We start from the raw sequence: 27,229 nt of genomic DNA, 5'->3' as shown, positions 1-27,229 counted from the left end.
TTGGCGTCTGGCGGTCCGAAGAAGTTATACTCTGAACCATCATATCCTGCCGGAGATAGGAGGCAGGAGCGAGGAGCATACCCCTGTGCAGGACGGGACTAAACTGGTGGTGGTGGGGTGGTGGAGGTTGCAATATGATAGATTGTGAGCAGACTTATAAAGCAATATCTTCCATGTGATTGGCTGGGAATTACCTAGCTAATGGTGCGATGATGTACAGCTGCCAGTCTTCCCGCTAGAAGAAGACTACGCTGCGCTTACATTTCTGTGCATTCACATATTCGATTGAGAGTTTTATCTGATCACAGTATTTCAGTATTCAAATATTAATTTGTCATGTAAAATAAAATCAGTCTTCTAGATGTTATGAAAAGTGTCTGAATTGTGACAGAGCTCTTGGGGATTCCCTTAAAACCCACCTCATTCCTTCAGGAAACAGGTGTGTTTAGAAATTTCAGACTGAAAAAAGTTGGATTACTTACTTAAAAATGGGACGTATAATGGGTAATGTCACATTGTGTCACCGCAATAATAATAAAAAATAAAAAAAAGAGTCTAGTTTTGTATTAGCGGTATTCTTGTTTCTATAAAACACCAGAGGACCACTTATTTTTTTGGCCTTATGGGCAGGCCCTTAACTCTTAAGGGTGGTTCAGGACCCCCCATTTGTTAATTAAACGAAATCCAAGAATTTGGTATTTTAAAAATAAGAATGTTTATGACAGAAATCCAGAAAAATGCTAAATGCATTACAAATGCCCACGATCATGAGAAAACTTTAAACATGAGAGTGAGTAAACATTTGATTCAAGCAAACGGAAGACATTATACACCATATCAACAAGAATAATGGGCAGTAAATTTCATTATCAGTGTTAAAACCATATTCCATCTTTCTGCAGAAAATTAAACAAATTTTTTACATATACATATAAAATGTATGATATTTACATAAAATACAGTAAATAATATACAGCTTCAATTCCAATTCCAAAAAGGTTGGGACAGTATGCAAAGTGAGTGTATATGAAAAAACCAAAAACAATTATTAAATTCACAAGGTAAATCATCAAATACTGACTTGTTGTAGTGCTATCAATATAGCACAGGGTAAATAGAATATACAAATGATTCCTTTTTGTTTTCATTAGCATTTTCCATACTGTCCCAACTATTTTGGAATTGGGGGTTGTCTATCAGTTTAAAAATGATCATATCTGTGATTATGATTTCCCTGATTTATCTGCATTTTAGTTATGTATGTGTATTTATTTATTTTGCCACTTTATTGAGAGGCCATCTGGGGATTAAGCAATGGGATATGGGCCAGAATCAAACTTGTGTCAAACCCGTGTCCATAATCAACATGTATGTATGTGTGTGTGTGTGTGTGTGTGTTATACTTGAGGACCAAATGTTTGAAGATGCTTAAGGCTCATAAATCAGCAAATAATGTTTTGCTTAAAATCTTCTGATGTCAACAGTTTTGTGTGAGGGTTAGGGTATGGTGAATATCATTATCTTAGTAGCTTATTAGCTTTAACAGTGTGTGTGTGTGTGTGTGTGTGTGTGTGTGTGTGTGTGTGTGTGTGTGTGTGTGTGTGTGTGTGTGTGTGTGAGATTCACACTGTTTTCTTGGCGTTCTGTTGTGTGATGGCCACTAGTTTCTGTCTGTAAGCTTCTGCTTCCTGTTCTTTCTTCAGGAACTGCTGTCTATATCTCTGAGCTTCATGATTCGCCTCCTCCAGCTGCTTCAGAAGAGACACTTTTTCCTGTTAAACACACACACACACAGGTTTTATATATAATTTTTATATTGTTCTATAAACAAGAAGGTAACAAAAACTAAATGACATTTTACACAATATTGACTGATATTTGGCAATATTACTTTGCCAACAAAACTGTTCTAAACTCAACCAAATGATTGAAGACAGACCAGCGATATAAATAATCAAATTTAGTAGAGCAGATCAGAAGCTTCAAGGCAGCAACCAATAATTTCTTTTGATAATTGTTTTTATTAAATGGATAAATGAAATCATTAAATCTAAAAACGTGATATTCTACCACTTGCAAAACTAATCAATAATGATATGTCATGACTTCACTGGTTCATATAGTCCTGTAGTGCATTAAGGTAAACAGATTTGGCATGCTGTCCATAACGGGTAGCAGCTGCCTAGAAGATGAACAAGCTCCTCCCAAACATACATTTGGAACTTTATTTGTTGTCAATTATTTTTATTATTAAAGTATATCAATGAACAGTTACAGCCATAGAAACATTACATTGTTGTGTGGGGGTTTGTGCACGTGTTGCAGTACCTGCATGTCCTGCAGCGAGATGTTTTGGTGGATCTGCATGTCTTGTGTTTCTGTCATTTCACTGTCTACTTCTTCCTTCACACGCGGCCGTTTAATTGATGGCTCGTCACTGATCACCGTTTCCTCAGCAACCTCTGTGTCTGACACCATTAATACTACAGGAAGACAAACTTATTAACTGCATCTCAATTCACACACTATTCCTTGTATGATGTTATCACTTGCATACAAACAAAACTGTATGCAACTATGCTATTAAGTCTCGATTTTATGACATGGTGCTATGTCCCACTTCACACACACAACATCAGAAGTGCACTTTCAATCACCAGCAATGTAACATTTTAAGTATGAGAATGTGAATAGAGATGCAGCTCTTTGAACTCACCCTGCTGCCCATCAGGCATGGTGACTATTATGGGCTGGCCAATGCCTGTGCCAGTCTGCAGTCTGCCCAGTTGAATGCCATCTGTTACTATGGTGAAGACCTGCTGACCTCCAGAGCTCACAACCTGTTGGATGGCTCCTTCGACCGTATCTGCTGTTATCTCCTTCTCCGCTGCCATGACTGAATCAAAGACAGAACAGAGATTTGCATTTGGCAAACGTTAAATACTAAAAAACATTGACATTAATGCAATTTCAAATCATAATAAGAAAATGTCCAAATTTGTCAATGCAAAGAATTATCTTAATCAGTATTTTTCCAGTAAAATATCTCATCATTCTTAAAACAAAGAATCTGATTTGTTTTCAAAGAGATCAAACTAAATTAGTAAGGTTTAGGGTTAAAAAATAAAATAAAAATGACTATGAGTTTTTTTCTTTGAATTATGTTTTTTTTTTTATCCATATGGCAAATGTGTATATATTTGTATTTATCTTGTGTAGACTAAACCTTTAAAACAAGACCTAATGTAAGCGTTTTTGCCTTCTTAGTAATTAGATGTTGTTTAAGTATTTTTAGATAGGATTACTGGGAAACAAGACAAAAATTCTATATATAGTCTAAAAAAGAATAACATTTTACACAGTGCAGCAGTAACAGCTGACTCATTTCTTTGTAATAAAGTAATGGTGGATGCTGATGATGCAAAGCTTTGATGATCTGAGAAGCTCTGAGCAAATAATCACAAGTCAATTTCTGTTCATCATGCGGAGGGCAAACAAACAATCATTGCATACGTCAGGTCAAGTGTGCACCTGCACAAAGACCCCTTTCATTGAGCTTTAAACTGAACTCATTCATGCACACAGCTGCCGTTACAGACGTTCAGTCCTTATGTTTTTGTTTCTGTGTCACCTGCAGATTTGCTGTTGTTTCCAGGTGAGATGAGTCCAGCGAGGTTCACGACTCCTCCTGGGCTGATTATGAACTGTGGTGTAGTGGTGTGAATAGTCAGTGTATCTGGACTCTCTGGGTTTGTGTTGATCTGACTCTCCATTGCTACCTAAACATATCAGTCATGCATATTATTACACAAAATTATTCATAAAACATTTTTATGTTAATTGTTTTAAGTAAGGGATAATGTACAGTCAGACAGTCATTATCGCATAATAAACCCTGACAGGTTCATCAGGACCACTGATGCGAATGACCGGCTAACTGTACATTATCCTGCTTACTACATGTCTTCCTAACAAACAAACAAATAAATTGACATGAAATATTGATTTGAGTTGAAATTATGTAATTATGTGAGAAGAAATAAATCACAGAGTCTCCAGAAACAGCTGAAATCCACCTCCAGTTTGCGTCAGAGTTCTGTTGGTATTTATATTATGAAAATTAGACAGTCAGACTGCACATTATTCTGCTTGTCTACTATAAAAATAAAAATAAATGGTCATGAAATATTGATTTATCTAAAAAAAAAAAATTATTTGCTTACTTGTACAGATTGAAGAGTGATATGAGAAGTAGAAAAGATGACATGCAATACTAGGATGACTGTCTGAAATAACTGTATACCTGGATGTGCATTTGTTTTTAGAATTATTACATGGCTCTCTGGAATACTTTATTCTGATTGGTCAATGGCACCATCTAGCGGTCTGATATTTCTGATAAACAACCACACATCCACGTCAGAATGGCAAACCTATGGTACAATTGAATGAATGATCGTTACATTTATACAGCACTGTTCTGACACTACACTCAAAGCACTTTATATACTAAACAGGGGACTCTCCTCAACCACCACCAGTGTGCAGCATCCACCTGGATGATGCGACGGCAGGCACAGTGCACCAGCTTCCTCACCTCACACCAGCTACTGGTGGAGAGGAGAGAATAGAGTGATAGAGCTAATTCATGGATGGGGATTATTAGGAGGCCATGATTGATAATGACCAGTGGGGGAATTTGGCCAAGACACAGGGGTTACATTCCTACTCTTTTGGGATTTGCCACTGGCCCTTAACACTTGCAGTACTTAGTTTAATACTTTTAAACGATAACTTGCACTGATAACTATACATAATAAAGTAATATTGGTATTACATTCATGCTGTTAGTCAGAGGGGAACTGGCCCCCACAGTGAGCTTGGTTTCCCCTAAGGTTATTTTTCTCCTATAACCAACAACTTATGGAGTTTTGTGTTCCTTGCCACAATCGCCTTGAGCTTGCTCACTGGGGTTATTAATACAATTATTATTTAATTACTTATTTTTAAAGAAAATTCACAGTTGTACTTTATCAAACTACACAATGATGACTCATAGACTTTATAGATATTACAGTATCATTTTCTGTTAATGCCTGATCTTCTGAAAAGCTGTTTTGAAAGGATGATTGTTGTGAAAGGCGCAATACAAATAACATTTGAAATTATGATTGTTGTGAAAGGCCCTATACAAATAAAAATGACTTGACTTCTAATGACCACAGAGAGTCAGGACCTCAGCTTAACATCTCATCCGGTGCCTTTTAACAGTACAGTGTCCTGTCACTATACTGGTGCATTAGGACCCACACAGACTGCAGGGTGACCACCCCCTGCTGGCCTCACTAACACTTCTTTCAGCAACAACTATAGTTCCTCAGGTCTCCAATCCAGATACTGACCAGGCTCAACCCTGATACACTTCAATCAGTAACCAGGAGAGAGCTGCAGGGTAATATGGCTGCTGACATTACATTTACCATTATTTATAACTGTATAATGTTTGATCAATAGATTTAGATGGTATCATCAGGGTGTTGTGGCAATGATACACACAAACGTCAATATGCAAAAGTGATGCTGACATTCAGCCTCCAGCCTGCAGTCGTCCAGAAATATATGCAGCAAATAAGTATGACTTTAGGCCAAATCTACAATTATATTTTATATATACAATTACCATGTTCATAATACAATACATGTATGCAGTGCTGTCATGAAACTGCTCCTGTGTGCTCAGGGCATTACGACAATAAATTTGAACTATTGGTAGCGCTAGTAGATTTGAGAGGCAGAACCCAAATTCAGGCAGCTGACTTTTCTACCAAGACCAATTAACATTTTGCCACATGGTTCTATGGGCTGCCAAGTACAACAATGGACGAGTGTAAGAATAAGAAAAGTAGCAGATACATTAGGTGCTAAACAAACCTTTAGTGAAAGGCCCCTAAATATGTGAGGTTAAATTTGACATCACTGTTATATCCATGGACTTCATCTGTAAAGATGTCTGTGAAGGTTTTCTTTTATTTGAGTCATCACAGGATGACAGGTAGAATTCATTCATTACAACTAGACTAATTTCTTGTTGTTTGAAGAAATTTAGGAGGAATTATAACTAAAGTATTCTATATAACATCTGTTAACTTGTTTGTCTGCTGAAGATACCTGCAGGATTTCAGCGAGGTCATGAAAGCTGTTGTCGAGGGCGATGTCCAGTGCATTTTTGCAGAATTTACTTTGCGTGTGGACATCAGCTCCAAACTGCAGCAGAAGTTCCAGCACGTCTCGGTGGCTGTGCTGTACGGCCCAGTGCAATGCTGTCATCTTCAGCATGTCTTTAGCGTTCACGGCAGCGCCGTGCTGATGCAAACAGACATGAATACAGTCATTGTTAATGCAACGCATGATGAAAGCCACACTCTAAAGCAGCAAATTACAGGGCAAATGCATTGAACGAAACATCAAAGATCACATCACTCTCATAACACACTCTAGCTGCTTAATTTTCACAGCATCCACATGATGTCACCTTCAGCAGCAGCTCCACTATGCGTGTGTGACCCTCAGATGCAGCCATGTGCAGAGGCGTCCGGTCCACTTTGGTGCGGGCGTCACGGCTCACTCCGCCACGCAGCAGAACCTCTGTGGTAGAGTAATGTCCAAACTGAGCGGACAGATGCAGTGGAGACGTGCCCAGCTAACATGAGTGATAGAGAAACGCTTTAACACAAAACTAAACAATACTACTCGATTTGCATTTACTGATGGAAATAACAGTGTCTGTATGGCAGCAGTAGAATAACAGCAACTTTTTAGTTTTGTTTTAGGTTTGGATGGGTGCCATATATCATGACCAAACCCTAACAAGAATGTTTGATGAATATCAATACAGTGCTACCTGTAACACTGAATTGCCTTGAAACATTGATCATTTATAGTCAGATCTACAAACTGACCCAGTCGGTAGTGAATGGAGCTCCATTGGCCATCAGTATCCGAACCTCATCGTCCTGTCCGGCACGAGCTGCTTCTAGAAGCTTCTTCCCCAAATCCACCATAGACATCTGCAACATCACACTCCAGTTATCCACCGCATTCATGTGCAATAACAGCAGTTTCAACACAAACATACAAGATGATTATCATATTTTAACCTTATGTTACTCAATAAATCTTCACCCTCCACAAAGAGTTTATTTGAACTATGCACCGTTATTGGTCTTATATATCACTGAGAAAATTAAAAGGCACCATTTAGGGTTCCTCAGCTGCCACACCGATAGATCTGGGAGATCCTCCAGGCATTCTTTTAGTTCTCTGAGAAACTTGCTCTTAGTTCGTCCATGAACACTAAAGAACTCTAATGGACTGTCAATTGTTCATTTTATTAACCCCATCATAAGATAAAGACTTTGAGGCTCTTAACATATATCAAGTAATTTTTATCAGTGTCAGAAATTTACTTTTACATTAAGGGGCAATATCTTCCCCCTGGATTTGATTTTCAGGGGCTTTTTTTTTTCTCTTTTTTACTTTTCTGATGGCAGTTTTTATGGAGGACCAGATTACTCAAATTTAAATCATGAAATATTTAAATAAATCCTTATATGTGTATTGAAATTGAAAAAAACACCCCACAAAAACAACTATAAAACCAAAAAGTGCTCTTCACTAACGAGTTGCAGTTTTGTCACACCAGGTTTGATGGTCGGACTCAAGTTTATCATCGAAGGAATGAGCGTTACACCGAGGCCTGTACTCTGGAGCAGGATAGATTTGGAGGTGGAGGGTCCATCATGGTCCGGGGCGGTGTGTCACAGCATCATCGGACTGAACTTGTCATTACAGGCAATCTCATCACTATGTGTTACAGAGAAGATATCCTCCTCCCTCATGTGGTACCCTTCCTACAGGCTCATTCTGACATGACCTTCCAGCATGACAAAGCCACCAGCCATTCCTGCAAGACAGGAATGTCACTGTTCTGCCATAGCCAGCGAAAAGCCCGGATCTCAATCACATTAGGCACGTCTGGGATCGGAGGATGAGGGCTAGGGCCATTTCCCCCAAAAATGTCCAGGAACTTGCCTTGGTGGAAGAGTGGGGTAACATGACATCTCACAGCAAGAACTGACAAATCTGGTGTAGATCATGTGGAGATGCACTGCAGTACTTAAAGCAGCTGGTGGCCACACCAGATACTGACTGTTACTTTTGATTTTGACACATGAAACACATCAAACATGTATATATATATATATATATATATATATATATATATATATATATATGTATATATATATATATATATATATGTATATATATATATATATATATATATATATATATATATATATATATATATATATATATATCGGTGTACTTCAAGAAGCGTACAACTTGTTGTGATTTGAAACAACTTGTTATGACAATGAATAGTTGCTCATACGATAGTTTAACATGTTTATACAATGTAACACTAACTGTAATTATTGGATTTTGAAATAAATTTTACAGATTTATGCGAAATCATACATTTGCCAGTGAGGAAATCAGTTTTGTTTTTACAATAGCGGTTGTAGTCTTTGAATTTGAAAAAGAAGTTGGATTAAGTCTTCGAATAAATATTTTATTTTGTAGACTATTGCTACATTGATCTATCACATGACTCATGAATGAACAGATACTATATGATCTTACCACAAAGACCACTGCGAAACTGCAGCTTCTACGCAAGAATGATAGAAATCGGTGATAATTAACAACTGAGTTAAAAAAAAATCTAACTGTATCATAGTATTTGTAACAATGGACCAATAATTGTTAAGATCGTATTCGTTAAAACTGAAACAGATTTACTCAAGCAACGAAGCACAAACAAACCCATCAAACACAAACACACATCACACGCGTCTGAAATATCTTTTATTATCTGCTTTCCCGACTAAATATTTTTAAAACGCATACACTGGTTAATATGAATATACATTTTACATGTGACAGTAAAGTTCATCTCAACATCATTGTTGTTATTATTATTATTAGCTACATGAATGTGAGCGCGGCCCGTTAAATGCGATCAACAGGAAATCGCTCATGTTCCGGAGGAAGAGGAAAGATTAATACCAGCAAACTCATCAACTTCCATATCCGGCGGACGTGATCAAGATGAATTTTGTGCTGCTTACCGTTTTAGCAGATTAGAAGCTTCAGGACAGAAACTGTCCGAACTCGACCAGAAAACAGAGATTAAAATAATGTAGCAGCGGGCACGGCGCCTGTGTCTGTGTGAACATAGAGAACAAAAGTAAAATACAGTAGCAACACAATTTTCACCATGTGCAGCGCGCATGCGTGCGGATTCATAAATCAGCTGATTAAAGTGCCCGTTTCAGTTCTACGCAACATATTTCATTTCGCCACGAATCATCAAAACTCGAATCTCCCCAGTAATGTTTAAATTAATTAGATTCATATCCAAGTGTCACAGTAATTCTCCAGTTTACAAAAAAAGCCATGTAAATGTCAAATAATGTTCATAGATCTGTGTCTGATGGGATATAGAAGAGTTTTTAGCACACAAAAGGTATGAAAAGCACATATATGTATTTGTGAATATCTATGATAAACATTCATTTCAAACGTTAAAAGTGTTAAAGTTGGGTTTGTACCTAGTGTGTTTAAATAAAGCTTCCGCGATTCGAATTCGTTGACTTCCGGGTTTGATCGAGCAGTTTTCAGTGTGTTTACTGTAATCACTCTGATTAAACTTCACGTTTACCGCTTTCATTTGAGCTTTACCGGTATCTCCAGTGTCTGTTCTGAGCGGGTTTTATTTCAGATGTGTGTTTGGGGTGAGTTTACACGGTTAACTGCGCTAATTCGGATGAGAAATATAAACACAGATCATTAATGTTGTGACTGATCATCACTCTCTCCCGTCTGATTATTCTGTTATGTGTCTTGATTATTCTTTTATGTGTGTGATTATTCTGTTATGTGTCTGTTTATTCTGTTATGTGTCTGATTATTCTGTTATGTGTGTGATTATTCTGTTATGTGTCTGTTTATTCTGTTATGTGTGTGATTATTCTGTTGTGTCTGATTATTCTGTTATGTGTCTGTTTATTCTGTTGTGTGTGTGTGATTATTCTGTTATGTGTCTGATTATTCTGTTATGTGTCTGATTATTTGGTTATCCATCTGATTATCCTGTCTGATTTAGTTATGTGCCTGATTATTCTGTTATGTGTCTGTTAATTCTGTTATGTGTCTGATTATCCTGTCTAATTATTCGTTTATGTGCCTGATTATTCATTTATGTGTCTGTTAATTCTGTTATGTGTCTGATTATCCTGTCCGGTTATGTGTCTGATTATCCTGTCATCTATCTGTTAATTCTGCTATGTGTCTAATTATTCTGTTAGGAGTCTGATTATTTGGTTATGTGTCTGATGATTCTGTTATGTGTCTGATTATTCTGTTCTGTGTCTGATTATCCTGTCATCCATCTGTTAATTCTGTAATGTGTCTAATTATTCTGTTAGGAGTCTGATTATCCTGTCATCCGTCTGATTATCCTGTTTAATTATTCAGTTATGTGTCTGTTCATTCGTTTATGTGTCTAATTATTTGGCCATCTGTCTGATTATTCAGTTATGTATCTGTTAATTCCGTTATGTGTCTGATTATTTGGTTATGTGTCTGATTATTCTGTTATTTGTCTGATAAATGTATTTTTTTCTTTTCCGCCTCAATTTGGAATGCCCATTTCCCATTTCCCAATGCGCTCTAAGTCCTTGTGGTGGCGTAGTGACTCGCCTCAATCCGGGTGGTGGAGGAGGAATCTCAGTTGCCTCCGCGTTTGAGAGCGTCAATCCACGCATCTAATCACGTGGCTTATTGAGCATATTACTGCGGAGACATAGCAAGTGTGGAGGCTTCACGCTATTCTCCACGGCATACCATGCACCACACGCCCCACCAAGAGCGAGAACCACACATTATAGCGACCACGAGGAGGTTACCCCATCTGACTACCCTCCCTCACAACTGGGCCAATTTAGTTGCTTAGGAGACCTGTCTGGAGTCACTCCGCACACCCTGGATTCAAACTCGCGTCTCCAGGGGTGGTAGTCAGCATCAATACTTGCTGAGCTACCCAGGCCCCCTGTCTGATAAATTGCTGTTATTGTTCTGTTCATTATTAATTTTGTTATTTGTCTGATCATTTTCTGTTATTAATCTGATTAGTCTGTCAGTGGTCTGATCATTTTCTGTTATTAGTCTGATTATTCTGTCATGGCTCTGACTCTTCAGTTATGGCCATGCCCAGATGGAAGCTGCGGGTGCAAACTTGGCAGAATTGCAACATCTGTCATTCATTGAAGTTCTACACATTCCCTAACTCTTGCGTATTTGTTTATTAAATATTTTAGCCAGTTTCATGTTGCCATCATTTAGAGTACTCTCAGCTTAATTTAATAAATTTTCCTGTTTAAATCCCTTCAACAGAATTTCATAGATTTTCCCTCATAATCTGCAGAGAAAATGCAATTCCATGGATTCCATCTGGGCCTGGTTATGGGTGTGATCTTGACCATCATCGATCTGATTTATTCTGTTTTAGGTTTAAATGCAGTTTGTCATCAGTCTCATTATTCTTTTGAGGGTCTGATTGTTCTGTTAACAATTAAACTATTCACTGAATCTGTTTTTGTAGGAATATGAGCTGAAATGCCGTCTGTGTCCACTGGAGTGAAGGATTTGTATCTGTCCACATCACTGGGGGATCTGAACAAGAAGGCTGAAGTCAAACTAGACAAAACCAACACCAGACAGTAAGACACACAAACACTCAAAAACTTAAGCAGCTGTAGATGACGCAAAGACAGATGCTAGTGTTCAGTATGGGGAGGGATGTCACGGGTTCAAACAACAACAACTGCTGCCACTGTCACTAATGTTATAGTTGAATATTTTGATGAATGATTATTAAATACTAAGTCTTTAGCTGTCATGTGTGTTTCAGCTATGTCCAGAGTGCGTGTAAGATTTTCAAGGCTGCTGAGGAGTGTCGTCTGGACCGCGATGAGGAGAAAGCTTACGTGCTGTACATGAAGTATCTGACCGTCTATGACCTCATCAAGAAGAGACTGGACTTCAAACAGCAACAGGTACAGCTGCTAGTGCATTCTGGTATTAGTGTCTTTGATGGCTTTTAATGGAATGATAGAGACATAGAGGAAGAGATTGTTTTTATTTATTTATTATTATTTATTTTTGTATTATTTTTATCCCCTTTTCTCCCAATTTGGAATGCCCAATTCCCACTACTTAGTAGGTCCTTGTGGTGGTGCGGTTACTCACCTAAATCTTGGTGGCGGAAGGACAAGTCTCAGTTGCCTCCTCTTCTGAGACCGTCAGTCTGCACATTTCATCACGTGGCTCATTGTGCATGACACTGCGGAGACTCACAGCACGTGGAGGCTCATGCTACTCTCCGCAATCCACGCACAACTTGCCACATGCCCCATTGAGAGCGAGAACCACTAATCATGACCACGAAGAGGTTACCCCATGTGATTCTACCCTCCCTAGCAATGGGCCAATTTGGTTGCTTAGGAGACCTGGTTGGAGTCACTCGGCATGCCCTGTATTCGAACTCGCGACTCCAGGGGTGTTAGTCAGCGTCAATACACGCTGAGCTCCCCAGACCGCTGAGGAAGAGATTGTTGCGTTATCTGCGTATTAGTAGGGTCATGAAGTTCCTCTGCATTTGTGTCTGTTCAAGTGCTGTTGGCGTAAACTGTCATCTGCCAAAAATCTGTGCTCAGGTGTGAACATGTCAGCAACCTGAAATGTGATATACTTTGTATAGTAAAGGGATCTGCAGTGCTGTTCTCCTCCAGAGTTTGTGATTGTTCTGTTACTGTACCAGTAACTCATTTGGATGTTTACAGGATTTCTTCCTGTCCATGCTGGGACCAACCAGCTTTAAAAAGGCAATAGAGGAAGCAGAGACACTTTCAGAAAGTCTAAAACTCCGGTCAGTTTTATACACACACAAACACACACTGTTCTTCCACTGTCTCACATTCACACTCACCTCCACTTGTTTCTGTTTTTCTCTCAGGTATGAAGAAGTGGAAGTGCGGAAAAAGCTGGAAGAAAAAGAGAGAGAAGAGGAAAAGAGTCGAAGAGAACAAAGGATGGAAAAAGATAGACGTGCTTCACTCAAAGGAACATCAGAAAAGAAGGGCAATAAGAAGGTGGTTGATTTTGGTTCAGTAGTTTAACTAGCAGCTGGCACACAAACAGCTAAATGGGTCAATGTTCAAAGTTTACAGACCATCATTCAATGATGTTTTGAAATGGTTTGTTAATAATTCATGTTGTTGTATCATGGCTGTTGAGTTAAAGTCTGTAGTTTGCTACAGGTTAAAGAAGAACCCAATAACAGCAAGAGCAGGTGTGATAAAGGTACTGACTTCATGCTTCTCTTCATTTATTTATTATTTAACATTATCTCTCTTTTTTATTCTCTTTTATTTATTGTATCAACATCTCTTTCTCTCTCTCTCAGGCAGCATCAGTGCAGAGGGTTTATTTCATCTGATAAAGGACCCCAGTATCAGTGTGCTGGTAATGGATGCTCGGAGCAGACAGGACTTTGAGGAATCACAGATGTGCGTCCCGTCTCAGATGTGCATCAGTGTACCTGAGGAGGCCATCAGCCCTGGGTAATGCTCACCATGACCCCCGCAAAGATTTGCATTACTGCAGGAAATTTGTATCAAATAAAGCATCATTAAAGAAATAGTTCACCCTATCATAATTTTCTCTCATCAGTTACTCACCCTCATGTCATCCGTATGTGACTTTTTTTCTACTGCTGAACACAAATTAAGATTTTTAGAAGAATATTTCAGCTCTGTAGGTCCATACAATGCAAGTGAATTGTGGCCAGAAAAACGTTGAAGCTCCAAAAAGCACATAAAGGCAGCATAAATGTAATCCATATGTCTCAAGGGGTTTAATCCATGTCTTCTGAAGCGATCTGATTAAAAACTCATTTTCACTATAAATCTTAACATCAGCAGTCTTCTTGGTGATCGTGATTTCAAGCTTGATTACACCTCCTTTTGTGCCAACTAGTGCTTCGCGCATGCATCAAGCACTGGGAAGTGTAATCAAGCTTAAATTCATGATCATTCCTAGAGACTGCATTGACAAGATGTACAGTGAAAAAGGAGTTACATTTTGGTCTTTTCTCATCCAAAATCAATTAGATCACCTTTTATCTGCTTTTTGGAGCTTCAAAGATTTGGTCACCATTAATTTGTATTGTCTGGTCCTACCCAGCTGAAATATTCTTCTACAAATCTTTATTTGTGTTCTGCAGAAGACAGAAAGTCATACACATCTGGGATGGCATAAGGTGAGTAAATAATGAGAGAATTTTCATTTTTGGGTGAACTGTCCCTTTAATGTTCATTTTAATAACTTTTTTATTTATGTGTTTGTCAAGTTGAACAGTTTGCAGATTTTGCACATCCTTCTCATCTGCAAATAAGTATAGAGATGTCTGATTCGCAAACAAATCATTCTTTAGTGCTGGAAGGAGTCAAACTGCTTGGCAAATTGACCTGAATACTTGTTACTCTGTTTCTATTACCTGAATCCACATATACATTTTTTTACTAGATCTTAATGGTATTTTTCATTTTGCAATAAACAATTAAAATCTACCTGGCAATGGCTAGTTGTTTGAAATTATAATTGTTTTCTGATTAAAAAAAATACAATTTTTTTTTAAGTCATTTCAGAACAAACTTTTATCATTATTGAGAACAATTTAATATTGTTGAAAGTCTCAAAACGTTGATATTTTTTCTTTACCTATAATCACCCAGCACTACCTCCTCACACATTAACCTGACACAGGAAACCCACAGTACTCTTTATGTTTGAATATTCAAATGAATATTTAGATGTACTTCATTAACTGTGATGCAATATGCTAATTATCAGGGTGACGGTGAATCAGATTGAGGGGAAGCTGCCTGCAGCCTCACTGTGTGAGTGGAAGCGCCGAGGGTTTGTGGATTACGTTATTCTGTTGGACTGGTTCAGCAGCGCCTCTGATCTCAAACTAGGCACCACATTACAGAGCCTGAAGGATGCTCTCTATAAGGTACAGTAGAGCTTATGCTCTCTATCAGGTACTGCAACTTTTGGTCATTGTGTCATATTGAAATAGACATAAAACACATTTGTGTGTGTGTGTGTGTGTGTGTTAAGGGTGTATGTGTTAATGTAATTGTGAATTTGTACAGTGGGACAGCAGTACTATCCTGCACAGTGAGCCGCTGGTGTTGGACGGAGGATATGAGAACTGGCTGCTCTTTTACCCCATGTACACGAGCAACGCTAAAGTCAAACCACCCAGAAAGCAGGCACCCAGCACACTGCCACAGTGTGAGTATCACACACAGAGTTTAAGGTGGTATATGGAGTTGAGGGTGATTTAGGGGATGAGCTCACAACAGAGTCAGGATGGGTTTGTTAGAGTAGTCGGGCAATATCGAATCAGGGTATGCATTTTGGGTATATATGGGTGTGTGTATATATATATATATATATATATGGAGTATGAGGTGTGTTAAGGGCGACATATGAAGTTTAGAGTGATATATTGAATTTGGGATCTACAGGGTGATTGAGCATTAAATGCAAAAGGTTATCCACTGTATCTCAGATTCGATAAATAAAAGTGTCTTTTGCCATGTTATTTTAGTAAACTTCACATACCCTTCACTGGAGGAGCCCAAACCTGTGATTGTGCAAGAAGAGCCTCCAGCTCCAGTGCAGCTTAATGGAGAGCACAAAATTATGGACCAGGACCCCCACTTAGAATCCCCTGCAATCTCACAAACACACACACCACTGCCACAGCCTGCTCCCCTCACAAGCACAGATAGCGTGACGCCACCCTCCGCCTCGCCCAGACACACTCCACAGGTAGGTTTCATCAACACTACACACATGAACACCTGAGAATTCACATAATCATCCATTGAACACCTCAACCGTCTTTCTCTGAACACAGGTTGATCGCTCTAAGAAGCCACCTGTGAAACTGTCGAGTGCAAAGGTCAGCAATAAGCCTGCAGCGAATGACCTCCCTGTGGCTCATAATGGGCCAATGATGCCGAACCGCACAATCAAACCCAACCTGGACCCATCCAGAGCTCTGAGCGAGGAGGAACGAAGGGAGATCCATGCTGAGACCCTCACTCTGATGGTGAAAGCTCGTAAAGAACAGGAACAACGCAAGCAGGCTCAGGAGGAGATGAGAGCCAGAGAAGAGAAAGAACAGCGAGAGACAGCGGAGAGACGACAGAGAGAAGAGAAAGAGGAGGAGGAGAAACAGCAGGAGAGAAAGAAACTGGAGCGACAGAAGGCAGAGGAGAAGGATCAGGCAGAAATGGAGAGAGACGAGAAGAGCAAAAAAGTGCAAAAGGACTTTCCACTGGACGCACAGATGAAGAGCATGTCACTGGATTCACCTGTGCCTTTCAGTGCTATGAGTGACAACAAGGTGAGTGAGAAGCACTACAGATCATCTTATTTGTCTTGAAAGCTGTATTCGGGATGCTTTCATTAGAAAGGAGCATGTTGTAGCTGTATCCTTTGATCTGGAGAAAGCCTACGACATGGAAACATGACATTTTAAAGGGTCTGTTTCAAAGGAATTTTAGAGGTCATCTGCCAACCTTCATTGATAATTTTTTATCGAGCAAACTTTTTAGAGTAAAGATAGCACCTTGTCCAATCTACATAAACAAGAACTTGGAGTACCTCAAGGTAGTATTCTATCAGTAACTCTCTTTAGTATTAAAACAGACAGCATTGTGAAAGTCATTGGTTCTGATGTTCATTGTAGTTTAAATGTAGACGACATCTTTATTTGCTACAAAAGCAAGTACATGCATACTATCGTGCAAAAAATCCAACTGAAGATAAAAAAAATGCACTCCTGGTCAACTCAGAATGGTTTCAAGTTCTCACAAGCAAAAACTGTCCATATGCATTTCTGTTAGCTTCGTTTATTGCACAATGAACCAGAGCTGTTTATGGATGGAGACCCCATCAAAGTCATTAAAGTGAACAGGTTCCTTGGTATCAACTTTGATAGCAAGCTGTCTTTTATCCCTCATATTAAATTATTGAAAAATAAATGTTTTAAACCTATGAACGTTTTAAAGGTTTTATCCAAAACCAAATGGGAAGCAAACAGTTCAACTCTTATGAATCTGTACAGAACCTTGATTTGCTCAAAGCTGGACTATGGAAGCATCATTTATGGATCAGCCAGGAGATCATATATTCGACTTCTAGATACTGTTCACCACCAAGGTATTCGACTGGCCTTAGGAGCATACAGAACATCACCATTTCAAAGTTTATCTGTGGAAGCCAATGAACATTCCTTGGAAATCAGATGCCTAAAGCTGACCCTACAATATGCAAACAAACTGAAAACATATAAAGAAAATCCAGCTTATCCAGTATTTTTCTCAACTCAGCATGCAATACTATATGAAAGAAAACCAAGTCACATTTGTCCATTTTTCTATGTGTAAAACCCATCTGGAGAATCTGAAAGTGGATCTAAACATTATGGAGCAGACACGTTTTTGCAAAATCCCCCCATGGGGATCACAAATAGCACAAAATCCATCTGGATTTAATGAGAAAACAAAAATCAAAAACTCATCTGAATGAATTTGATCAACAATTCCTGGATATAAGAGCAGTGTTCCCACAACATATCCCAATATATACAGATGGATCCAAATCTGGAAATCAAGTGGCAGCTTTGTCAAGGCATCTGCATCACCGACCAAAGTTCAGTTTTTACTACTGAGTCAAATGCTTTATTGCTAGCACTGAAGTTCATTGAGACTGTTCCACAGAAATCCTTTTTAATGATAACTGATTCTAAATCATGTCTGACACATTGGAGTCTATAAGAACCGATCTCCCAAAAATCGTGAATATTTTCTCTACTGGTTACCTGGCCACGCAGGAATCTCTGGAAATGAACAAGGAGATAGAGCTGCCAAAGAAGCATTATCCTCAGAACCAGTAAAATACTCTCTTCCATTCACAGACCCAAAACCAACATTAAACGTATACACTAAAAACAGAATGGGATCAATGTTTAACCAACAAATTACAGGAAATAAATCCTGTTGTTGGGACAAGACACGTATTCCCTTTTAATAATCATTGGGATCAAGTCACTCACACTCAATGCCGGATAGGACACGCAAGGCTCACACACCAATTTTTAGTGCCCATCCTGTCACAGCCCACTAGCCATTAAACATGTCTTACTGGACTGTAACGCATCTACACACTTGAGGAACCTATATTATTCTGTGTACACTTTTGAAAAGTAAATTCAAATTTAGTTTTAAGTTTTTTAGAAAAATATTATCTTAAACACCTTTTTTAGTTTTACTCTTAAATAACTAAACTGGCTCTCTCCATGAATATAGCCATAAAAGCTGGCAAGGCATTAAAAATGGAAAGGAAAAAACAAAACAAGGTGAGTGACCTTATCACGCACTTCAGCAGCATCAGAATGGGGCTGAGCTTTGATCAAGTAGGGTAGACTGATATATTGAGTTAAGGGTGATATATATTACATTTATGATGATGTGTTTAGGGTGATGTATTGAAATTAGATTATATATTGATTATTGGGTGATATATGGAGTTTAAGATGATATTAAGTTTAGGCAGATATATTGAAGGTTATATGTTTAGGATGATAAGGAAAGTAAGGTGCCATATTGAGTTTTATAGGGTGCTTATGGTAATATATTGAGTTTAGGATATTTAGAGTAAAATGTTAAGTTTAGGCTGATATTAAAGGGTGATTGTATGTTTAGGATGATATATTGAAAGAAGGGTGCCATATTGAGTTTAGGGTGTTTAGGGTAATACGTCAAGTTTAGGGTAATATATTGTGTTTAGGGTAATACATTGAGTTTAGGGTGTTTAGGGTAATATATTGAGTTTAGGGTAATATTTTGAGTTTTGGTTGATTATATTTAGAGTGAAATTATTTTAAGGATGATATATTGAAAGTAAGGTGCCATTTTGAGTTTAGGGTAATATGTTAAGTTTAGGCTGATATTAAAGGGTAGTATATTTAGGAATATATATTGAAAGTAGGGTGCCATACTGAGTTTTGGGGGTTTATAGTAATCCATTAAGTTTAGGGTAATATATATTTAGTTTAAGGTTAATGGTGTTCAACACTGTGAGTGATATAAAGATGAGTGACCATTACATCATTACATACTTCAGCAGCATTAGGACTGGGCTTTGCTTTTGAGCAAGATGTGAAGTGAATGTGTGTTTGTTGCAGAGGGAGCTTCTGACACGGGCACGCAGTGAGGAAATGGGCCGAACTGTTCCTGGGTTACCCGATGGCTGGATGAAGGTAAGAGGAAATGGCAACAGCAGCAGTAGATTGTTGTGTCTTCAGTGTATCGTTTCTCACTCCTGGCTGTTTGTTTGTGCAGTTTCTAGACACTGTGACGGGCACCTATAGATATTACCACTCGCCCACCAACCGCGTGCATCTCTACCCTCCAGAGGTCAACACGCCTCAAATTCCACCCAGCACAACCCCAACACTCAAAGCCAAGTCACCACAACCGGCAGAGACTGAGAAAGAGAAGGAGCATGAGAGAGAGAGAGAGCAGTCCAAACTGAAACGATCATACTCCTCTCCCGATATCAGTCAGGAGCTCAATGCAGAGACAAGCAGGAAACCTGCTGCTGTACCTGCAATTATCAGAGAAAACAAGTATGTGCATTTACACAATCACTCTATACACATCTGTTTACACACATACTAAACAAATGTGTGTTTGTTTGTCTCACAGGCCTCTGACCGCAGCCACATATGCTAAGGTTGAGATTGCACGGCCATCTGCGGCTAAGATCCGGAATCTGAACCCAGTGTTTGGGGGTCAGGGCCCGTTATTAACAGGTCTTCGTAACCTCGGCAACACCTGTTACATGAACTCTATCCTCCAGTGCCTGTGTAACACTGTTGCCATGGCAGAATATTTCACCAGGAATTATTACCAGGAAGACATTAACCGGTATTACAGTACACCTCAACAAACACACAATGCTATAAATAACATGTTACTCTGATTAAATGATTAAATTAATTTATGATTGAAGAGTGAGGAAAGCAACAGTGTGTCTGTATATGTGTGTTTTTCAGGGCAAATATTCTGGGTCATAAAGGGGAGGTGGTGGAGGAGTTCAGTGTCGTTATGAAGGCACTGTGGTCAGGACAGTACAAATGCATCAGCCCGCAGGATTTTAAAGGCACCATCTGTAAAATCAACAACCGCTTTTCCAGTTATGAGCATCAAGATTCACAGGAACTGTTGTTGTTCCTCATGGACGGACTGCATGAAGATCTCAATAAGGTTTGTATCACACTAAAGGCCTAATAACACTAATTTTGACATGGAAAACATGCACAACAAAATTTGAAACGAGATAAAGCGATCGGCACACTGTTGCTCTCAAAAAACACTATGAGCTAGCTCAATGCTTTTTATAAGACCATGTGATTTAATGTTTTCTGATAAAATGCATTCATCTTGAAATGACACGAATGTGCTGAGACAAAGATTAACCCTTTTTTATTTAAACCACTCAAGTCGAGCACCTGAACTGACTGTGTATTTCTTTTTCAGATTAACAATATTTATTGATTCACATACTTGAATTTAGAAAAACAAAACATATATACACAGAATCAACATTAACCCCCACTACCGTCACTGACCCCATTAGATCTATGCGTTGCCTCCACAGAATTATTCATTCCTTTTCCAAATTCTAAGAGGTAATTGGTCTAAATCAAAAGCTTTGGCTCTAACAGGGTACTGCCCGGTAATGGCTTTTCAGCAGAGTGCCTTCCAGTAGCATACACCCCCCTCCCTAATGTGGCAGATACTCTAGGAGTGGTGATTACTGCTTTTGGAAAAGGTCATGAGGCATCAGTGTATTACTCCCTGCTAATTCAGAGTCTAGGGGACGGAGCTTTAAATTCTCTCAAGAGATAATGGGAGATAGATTTAAACTTGGTATTGGAGGAGAGAGTGTGGGCTAAGATTAAAAAAAATGTCAAGTCTACATCTAGAGATGCAAGGGTTCGCCTCATGCAATTTAAGATTTTAAATCGATTCTATTGGACTAGATTGTTTAGACTTGGTCTTAAAGACTCGCCCACCTGCTGGCAATGCCAATCAGAAGAATTTCATTTTGCACCAGACTCTGTATTTTTGTAGGTGATTGGGGAGGGGTGATAGTGGGGGTTAAATATTGATTCAGTGTAAATATGTTTTGTTTTTCTTTGTTATCTGTACGCATCAATTAAAAATGTTAATCATAAAAAATGTATGTTTCCATCAAGTGTTTCTCAGTTAAGGATGCATTGCTTAAGTGTTTTCTGAAGTAGCACCCTACTAAAATCAATAAAAACAATTTTTAAATCCTTTTCTAAAAAAAAAATCCAGAATTCCACGTTTTAAAGAAGAGTTTTCTTTCAACATACCATTGCATTTTTTTAAACAAACTTTGCCTGTGATATATTGCTTAATTATTATTTTATTAATTATTTATTATAATATTACTACAGTGAATATAAAATTTTACTATACAGATGTAGTATATTTCTGTTGCAATTTTTTTAATTTCAGGTGTCTAGCTTTTATTTTGACGTGAGCATTTATTTTGATTTGTGTTTTCTTCTGACGGATAAAAAGTTCGCTACATGGCCCAGTTTGAACGTTAAAGAGCAAAAGTGTGTGATTTCAATTATATAAATGAATAGTTTACATGTAATATGCACTCTCTCATACACCACAAATTCTCTATGTCTGTAGAGTTTCCAGGGTATGAGCGGTCTGCTTCACACATTCATTTAAAAAAATACAGTTGTTTAAATTCATTTTTTATTCATTTCCGCCTTGCCCTTTCCCTCACCTCTTTTTTTTGTTTTTCCCTCCATTTGTCCCCCTCCCCAGCTCTAGAGAGTTGGGGAAAAGCCTACAGGCAGGTGGGGCCAGAAGGGCAGCCACAATAAACGAACGTGACAGTTGTGAAAGCGGCACTTTAATTAAAAAAAAAATATTTCATGGGGTTTTTAAAAGTTCTTATCCAACATGATAATTGTGACCACAGTAATGATTTATGTTTTTCTCTCTCAGGCAGAAAAACGGAGAGGTTATAAGGAAGAAGAAATCGATCATCTGGACGATGTGAGCGCTGCAGAACTGGCCTGGTCTAAACACAAGCTGCTGAACGAGTCCATCATCGTTGCTCTGTTTCAGGGCCAGTTTAAATCCACGGTTCAGTGCATGAGCTGTCAACATATGTCACGTACATTTGAGACCTTCATGTACCTCACGCTGGAGATGACGTCCAGCAGCAAGTGTTCTCTACAGGTCAAACACTCTCACGCGCTCACACAGGCGTAAGGTTAAAAGATGAAACATACTTGATGAATGCAGGTGTTTCAAGATACACAAGCTCGAGTGTGTGTTTTGTCACGTTCCAAAATATGTCAGACCTCAATTCATAACACAACGTGCGCATTGCATTCTCAACGTTGTCACAAGGGGCGCTATAGTGGACATTAGTTTTAGCTTTCAAGTCATCAACTTTTACAACTACAACTACAAGTCAACAGAAGAGAATATTGCTGAACAACTAAGGTGAAGTCAATAAATATATAATAACTTACCTGAATAATACCGCATTCAGTTTAATGGCAGACGTTTGAAGGAAACTCTATCATCCCCTGGAGTACTGAGGTTTCATAACGCAACACAAAAACGCACGTTATGTTCAAGTAGACCGCAAATTAGCAATGTGATGGCCAAGCACTCACTTCTACGTACACGTACTTGTGTGAAGTATGTTTCTGGCCTAAAGCTTAGTGCAGATTACAAGACAGAAGTTTTGCACAATTTCATGTTTCGAGTCTTCAACAAAAAGCCCAAGTTCATAGCCAACTCATGTCTGTCACAATGATCTTCTAGTATGCACATTTGTGAGACAGGCTCAGAGTAGTTGCAGATGCTACAATAAGTTTAATTTGGACAACCAGTCAGGTGCACAGTGCTTTTTATGTGACTTTGTGTGAGAACGAAATCCTTTCGCTACAACTTGTCGTTGACGCAGCTAGTCTACACCACTATAAAGTCGACAACACAACAGAAAATAAATAATTTTTTAAAAGCTCCACTATGGAAGGCTTTAGGTTCTCCAGCGACATCTGTGGTTGAAACTTAAAATTGCAAGCAAATTACAGAGGAATAATTTACGTGAGTTGTGATTCACCATTGGTTTTCTGGCAGATGAATGTCATGGTTTGTGGTTACCTGCTTTGCCTGTGATGATCGTGACTCTGAAATTTTCACCTCATGATGTGCTATTTTGATGTTGATATTATGGTATTTATTTTAACATTTATATTACTTGCTTTGGGGAAGATAAACAACACTCTTAATTGTATTTTAATGTAATTATACAAGTGTTTTATCTACTACACATTAATGTATGTATTGTACTACACATATCAATTTAAACCGTAAAATTTACGAAATGGCTGATATGAGTTCAATTCAAGATGCTACATTTTTATAGTACAATCTTACACTGCCTAATTGGACAAAGAAAGCGAACCGTAATACTACAATAGTAGGTCTATGCATGGCAAACAAACTAATATAAGATGCAAATTGAGAATTGAGAGATGAAGTATACTTATGTATGTATGTATGCAGAAATATAAAAATAATATGCAGAAATATGCAATATAGCAATTACAATAATAGTTGTTGGTTAAATGCTAAATAAATTAATAAGTACATTCCTGTGCAAGGAAATCGGTAAATCTCGAACAACTTGAGATGATCATGCATTCACCTTGTACCTATAGTGGCTTTTAGATGCAATTTTATATTGTCTACTATGTTTAAACATACTATCTGCTAAAAGGGCAATGGAAAGTGACAACATGTGTATTTCTGTGACTGCAATAAAAGAAATAAGAAAACAAAGTCACTTAGAAACGCACACTAAGGGAATCTCGAAACTGTAGCAATGTTATAAAATATTCAGAAGTCATAAGTATTAGTAAACGTTACAGTAACTTCCCCGGAAAAAAGTTAAACTTGTAAACGCATAAATAATGTTCGATTCATTAAAGCATGACAACCAATATAAGCTTCAGCAACCTTACCAGAAAACATATCCAAGCATTATAACAGGTAAACAACTTAACCAAATAGTCAAAAACAGTTAAAAATCCATTAAAAGTGCCACTGCTTAACACCTGTTGCACTCACTTCCCGCTTCTCCGATACTTACGTGAGTCGCGCCACAGCTGGACCTTCTTTCTGATCTTACGGACATGACGTAAACACGCAACGACGAATGACACCTGCGAATTCACACTAAATCAGACCCGACAGCTCTAAATACAAATCATTATTGTAGGCTTACAGTAGTGAATCGGAGTAAGACAAGGACAGGGTTTTGAACATGGATTTTCTATGTACTCACTCAATAATGAACTTTTGGTCTGCACAGGGAGACTAGCTTCTGTCTTGTGGTGTGCACTTGGCCTAAGATTGCTCATGACTGTTGTTTTGTGTGTTTGTACAGGATTGCTTGAAGCTGTTTTCAAAGGAAGAGCGTTTGACGGACAGTAACCGGTTCTACTGCCGACACTGCAAAACACACCGAGATGCCATCAAAAAAATGCAAATCTGGAAAGTTCCACCAATTTTGCTCGTGCACTTGAAACGGTATGTGAAATCTTCACTGTCTTAGTTCAGAGGTTTATTATACCATTATGCAAGTACAGAAACATGAAATGTGTTGATATGCATTTATAAGATTTAAATACGATGGCCGGTGGCGAGAAAAGCTCCAGACGTTGGTTGATTTTCCGCTGGACAATCTGGACCTATCGCAGTATGTCATTGGGCCCAAACACAACCTGAAGAAATACAACCTGTACGCTGTGTCTGTGAGTACACATCAAAGACATGACAATGCGTTGGCGTTGCTAGCATTAAGCTCAACAGTTTGAAACTGATGTAAGCTCAACTGGTACTGTAATTGTGTTCTTTGTTTTTCTCTCTAAAGAATCATTATGGCGGGATGGACGGCGGTCATTACACAGCATACTGTAAGAACCCATTCAAGCAGCGCTGGTTCAAGTTTGATGATCACGATGTGTCTGACATCTCCTCCTCCTCCGTCCGCTCAGCAGCAGCCTACATCTTCTTTTACTCCTCCCTTTGAGGGAAACAAACAGGTTGTCATTATGGTGACTAGAGGTGATTGATGCATGTTTGAATTGCAACTGTGGGCGGAGCTAAAGGTCAATTGCATGAGGACTGATGGAAACTTCTGCTGAGGGAACATCTCTATCTATCTCTCTCTCTCTCTCTCTCAGTGGGTGGTACCGCAGTGTCCATTCTGTAGGACTGTAGCGGGGTTTGAACACAGACTCAGGTCTCAATAACACTCAAGTCTTTCTGCTTCCTCCAAACTCACGGCTGGACTAATGTCATTAAGCAGGATCTGTATGCGATAATACACCAATACACACACACACACTATAATCCAAATGTATTATGTAGTGACCAAATATTTCCTGCGAAAATGCAGTACACGTCTCTGGCCAGGTTTTGCCGGATCCAAAGTAAACAAAGAGACTCTCGATGAGAAACAACAAAAATCCCTTCATCACTACTGAGGATTTGTTTCTTACCTTCTCATATAAACCCTCGACATATGACATCTCTTAAAAACCCACTCAGTCACAGTCCATATATGCACTCATACTTGACTGCGGTAAAAATGTAATCATGTTAAGTAGTTTAGTGCACCTGTTGGCCTGTCCTGTAGTGTTTAGGGGAGTCAAGGGTGAATCTCATAAAGAACATGCCAAGAAGTCAAGGTCACATTTCACCCTAAAATCAAAAGATAATCATTCACCCTGAAAGAGGAGGATTGACGCAGATGTGCCGCACTAATAACAACATACAGTGTATGAGGCCTAACACTCATTGGACTGTTATGAGACCCTTTTCGTAAATGTGATATAGTGAAAACTACTGTACAGCAAATAACATTATTCATTACAAACTAAAGTCAGAGTTGGTTAAATTCCCTAGTGTAGCATTCGTAGTAATAAGGGTATTTAATCATATATTCTTAATTTAACTGTGACAGAGTTATCTCTCTCTCTCTCTTCACTAATATTACTCTGAATCAAAGCTGCTTTGTCATCACTAAATTTGCAAATTTAATAATAAAATTCTGTCAATATTAAACCACTCTTTTTTTTCGTCTCATTTCTATACAATACATTCTGGTTGCTTACACAGCTTTGCTTACATGTTTGATGGGGAGTTACATTTGAAGACACATGACAGAAGCTATAATCCACCACATTGTCATAAAAAAAACAAGGCTAGTTTAATATATAAAATCATATAATGATCATAAGCCAGGCAGCGTTTAATCCAATTTATCATCATAAACTTTATAAAGAGAACAAAAGTACAAGCATTAATCCATCTCTCTAAATTGCCTCTTATCAATGTTGTTCTTTCAGCAAAATTCAACAATATAGATTAAATGGCTGCTCAGGTCTTACAATCAACAGATAGGAGGAACAAGGCAGGGTATGCATTCCTGGAGATACCTTCAGCTTTTTAAATAAGAACATGGCCATATGTTGTTACATTTCTTTGCAGACAGCAATTAAACATTTTACTTTATGTCAAAAGCATGTTTTGTTGTTATACCTCCACTGATCCTAACGGAAAGCACTCAAGTTGTCAGGAACTTTGGAAATGCTGTTGAGCATCAATACGTTGAAACTGCTTAAAAATGTTCCACAACCAGCCAATATGACTGATGCTTTTGATTTTGGAAAGCTCTTGCCAAGTTTGTGAGTAAAACAAGAGACGGTCAGTGATTGATCTTTCAGTCTCTCTCACCTTCACCCTCATGAGCTTAAAGGGACAGTTCACCCAAAAAGGAAAATTCTCTCATAATTTTCTCACACTCATGACATGCCAGAAGT

At 38.4% G+C, this 27,229-nt stretch overlaps 2 protein-coding genes across 2 annotated transcripts; one reads left to right on the top strand and one right to left on the bottom strand.

Moving 5' to 3' along the window:
* LOC127623194 (GA-binding protein subunit beta-1-like) lies at window positions 1-9,374 on the bottom strand. The gene is made up of 8 exons (XM_052097515.1): window positions 9,192-9,374; window positions 6,960-7,067; window positions 6,533-6,700; window positions 6,169-6,363; window positions 3,632-3,779; window positions 2,717-2,896; window positions 2,329-2,483; window positions 1-1,772 (listed from the first exon to the last, which is right to left on the bottom strand). The coding sequence occupies exons 2-8, from the start codon at window positions 7,065-7,067 to the stop codon at window positions 1,623-1,625; spliced, it is 1,104 nt and encodes a 367-aa protein (XP_051953475.1). The 5' UTR covers window positions 9,192-9,374; the 3' UTR covers window positions 1-1,622.
* Window positions 9,375-9,720: 346 nt separating this feature from the next.
* LOC127622872 (ubiquitin carboxyl-terminal hydrolase 8-like) lies at window positions 9,721-26,468 on the top strand. The gene is made up of 19 exons (XM_052096991.1): window positions 9,721-9,857; window positions 11,726-11,843; window positions 12,035-12,179; window positions 12,966-13,051; window positions 13,139-13,274; window positions 13,443-13,485; window positions 13,589-13,745; window positions 15,037-15,199; window positions 15,342-15,483; window positions 15,803-16,026; window positions 16,115-16,606; window positions 19,451-19,525; window positions 19,608-19,894; window positions 19,974-20,195; window positions 20,324-20,534; window positions 22,326-22,562; window positions 24,790-24,932; window positions 25,024-25,156; window positions 25,276-26,468. The coding sequence occupies exons 2-19, from the start codon at window positions 11,740-11,742 to the stop codon at window positions 25,432-25,434; spliced, it is 3,159 nt and encodes a 1,052-aa protein (XP_051952951.1). The 5' UTR covers window positions 9,721-9,857; window positions 11,726-11,739; the 3' UTR covers window positions 25,435-26,468.
* The last annotated feature ends 761 nt before the right edge of the window (window positions 26,469-27,229 follow it).

This window comes from Xyrauchen texanus, chromosome 29 (assembly GCF_025860055.1).
Source record: "Xyrauchen texanus isolate HMW12.3.18 chromosome 29, RBS_HiC_50CHRs, whole genome shotgun sequence".
Taxonomy (NCBI): Eukaryota; Metazoa; Chordata; class Actinopteri; order Cypriniformes; family Catostomidae; genus Xyrauchen; species Xyrauchen texanus.
The sequence above is the reverse complement of the archived record's forward strand: the minus strand, read 5'-3'. Positions and strand labels throughout refer to the sequence as shown.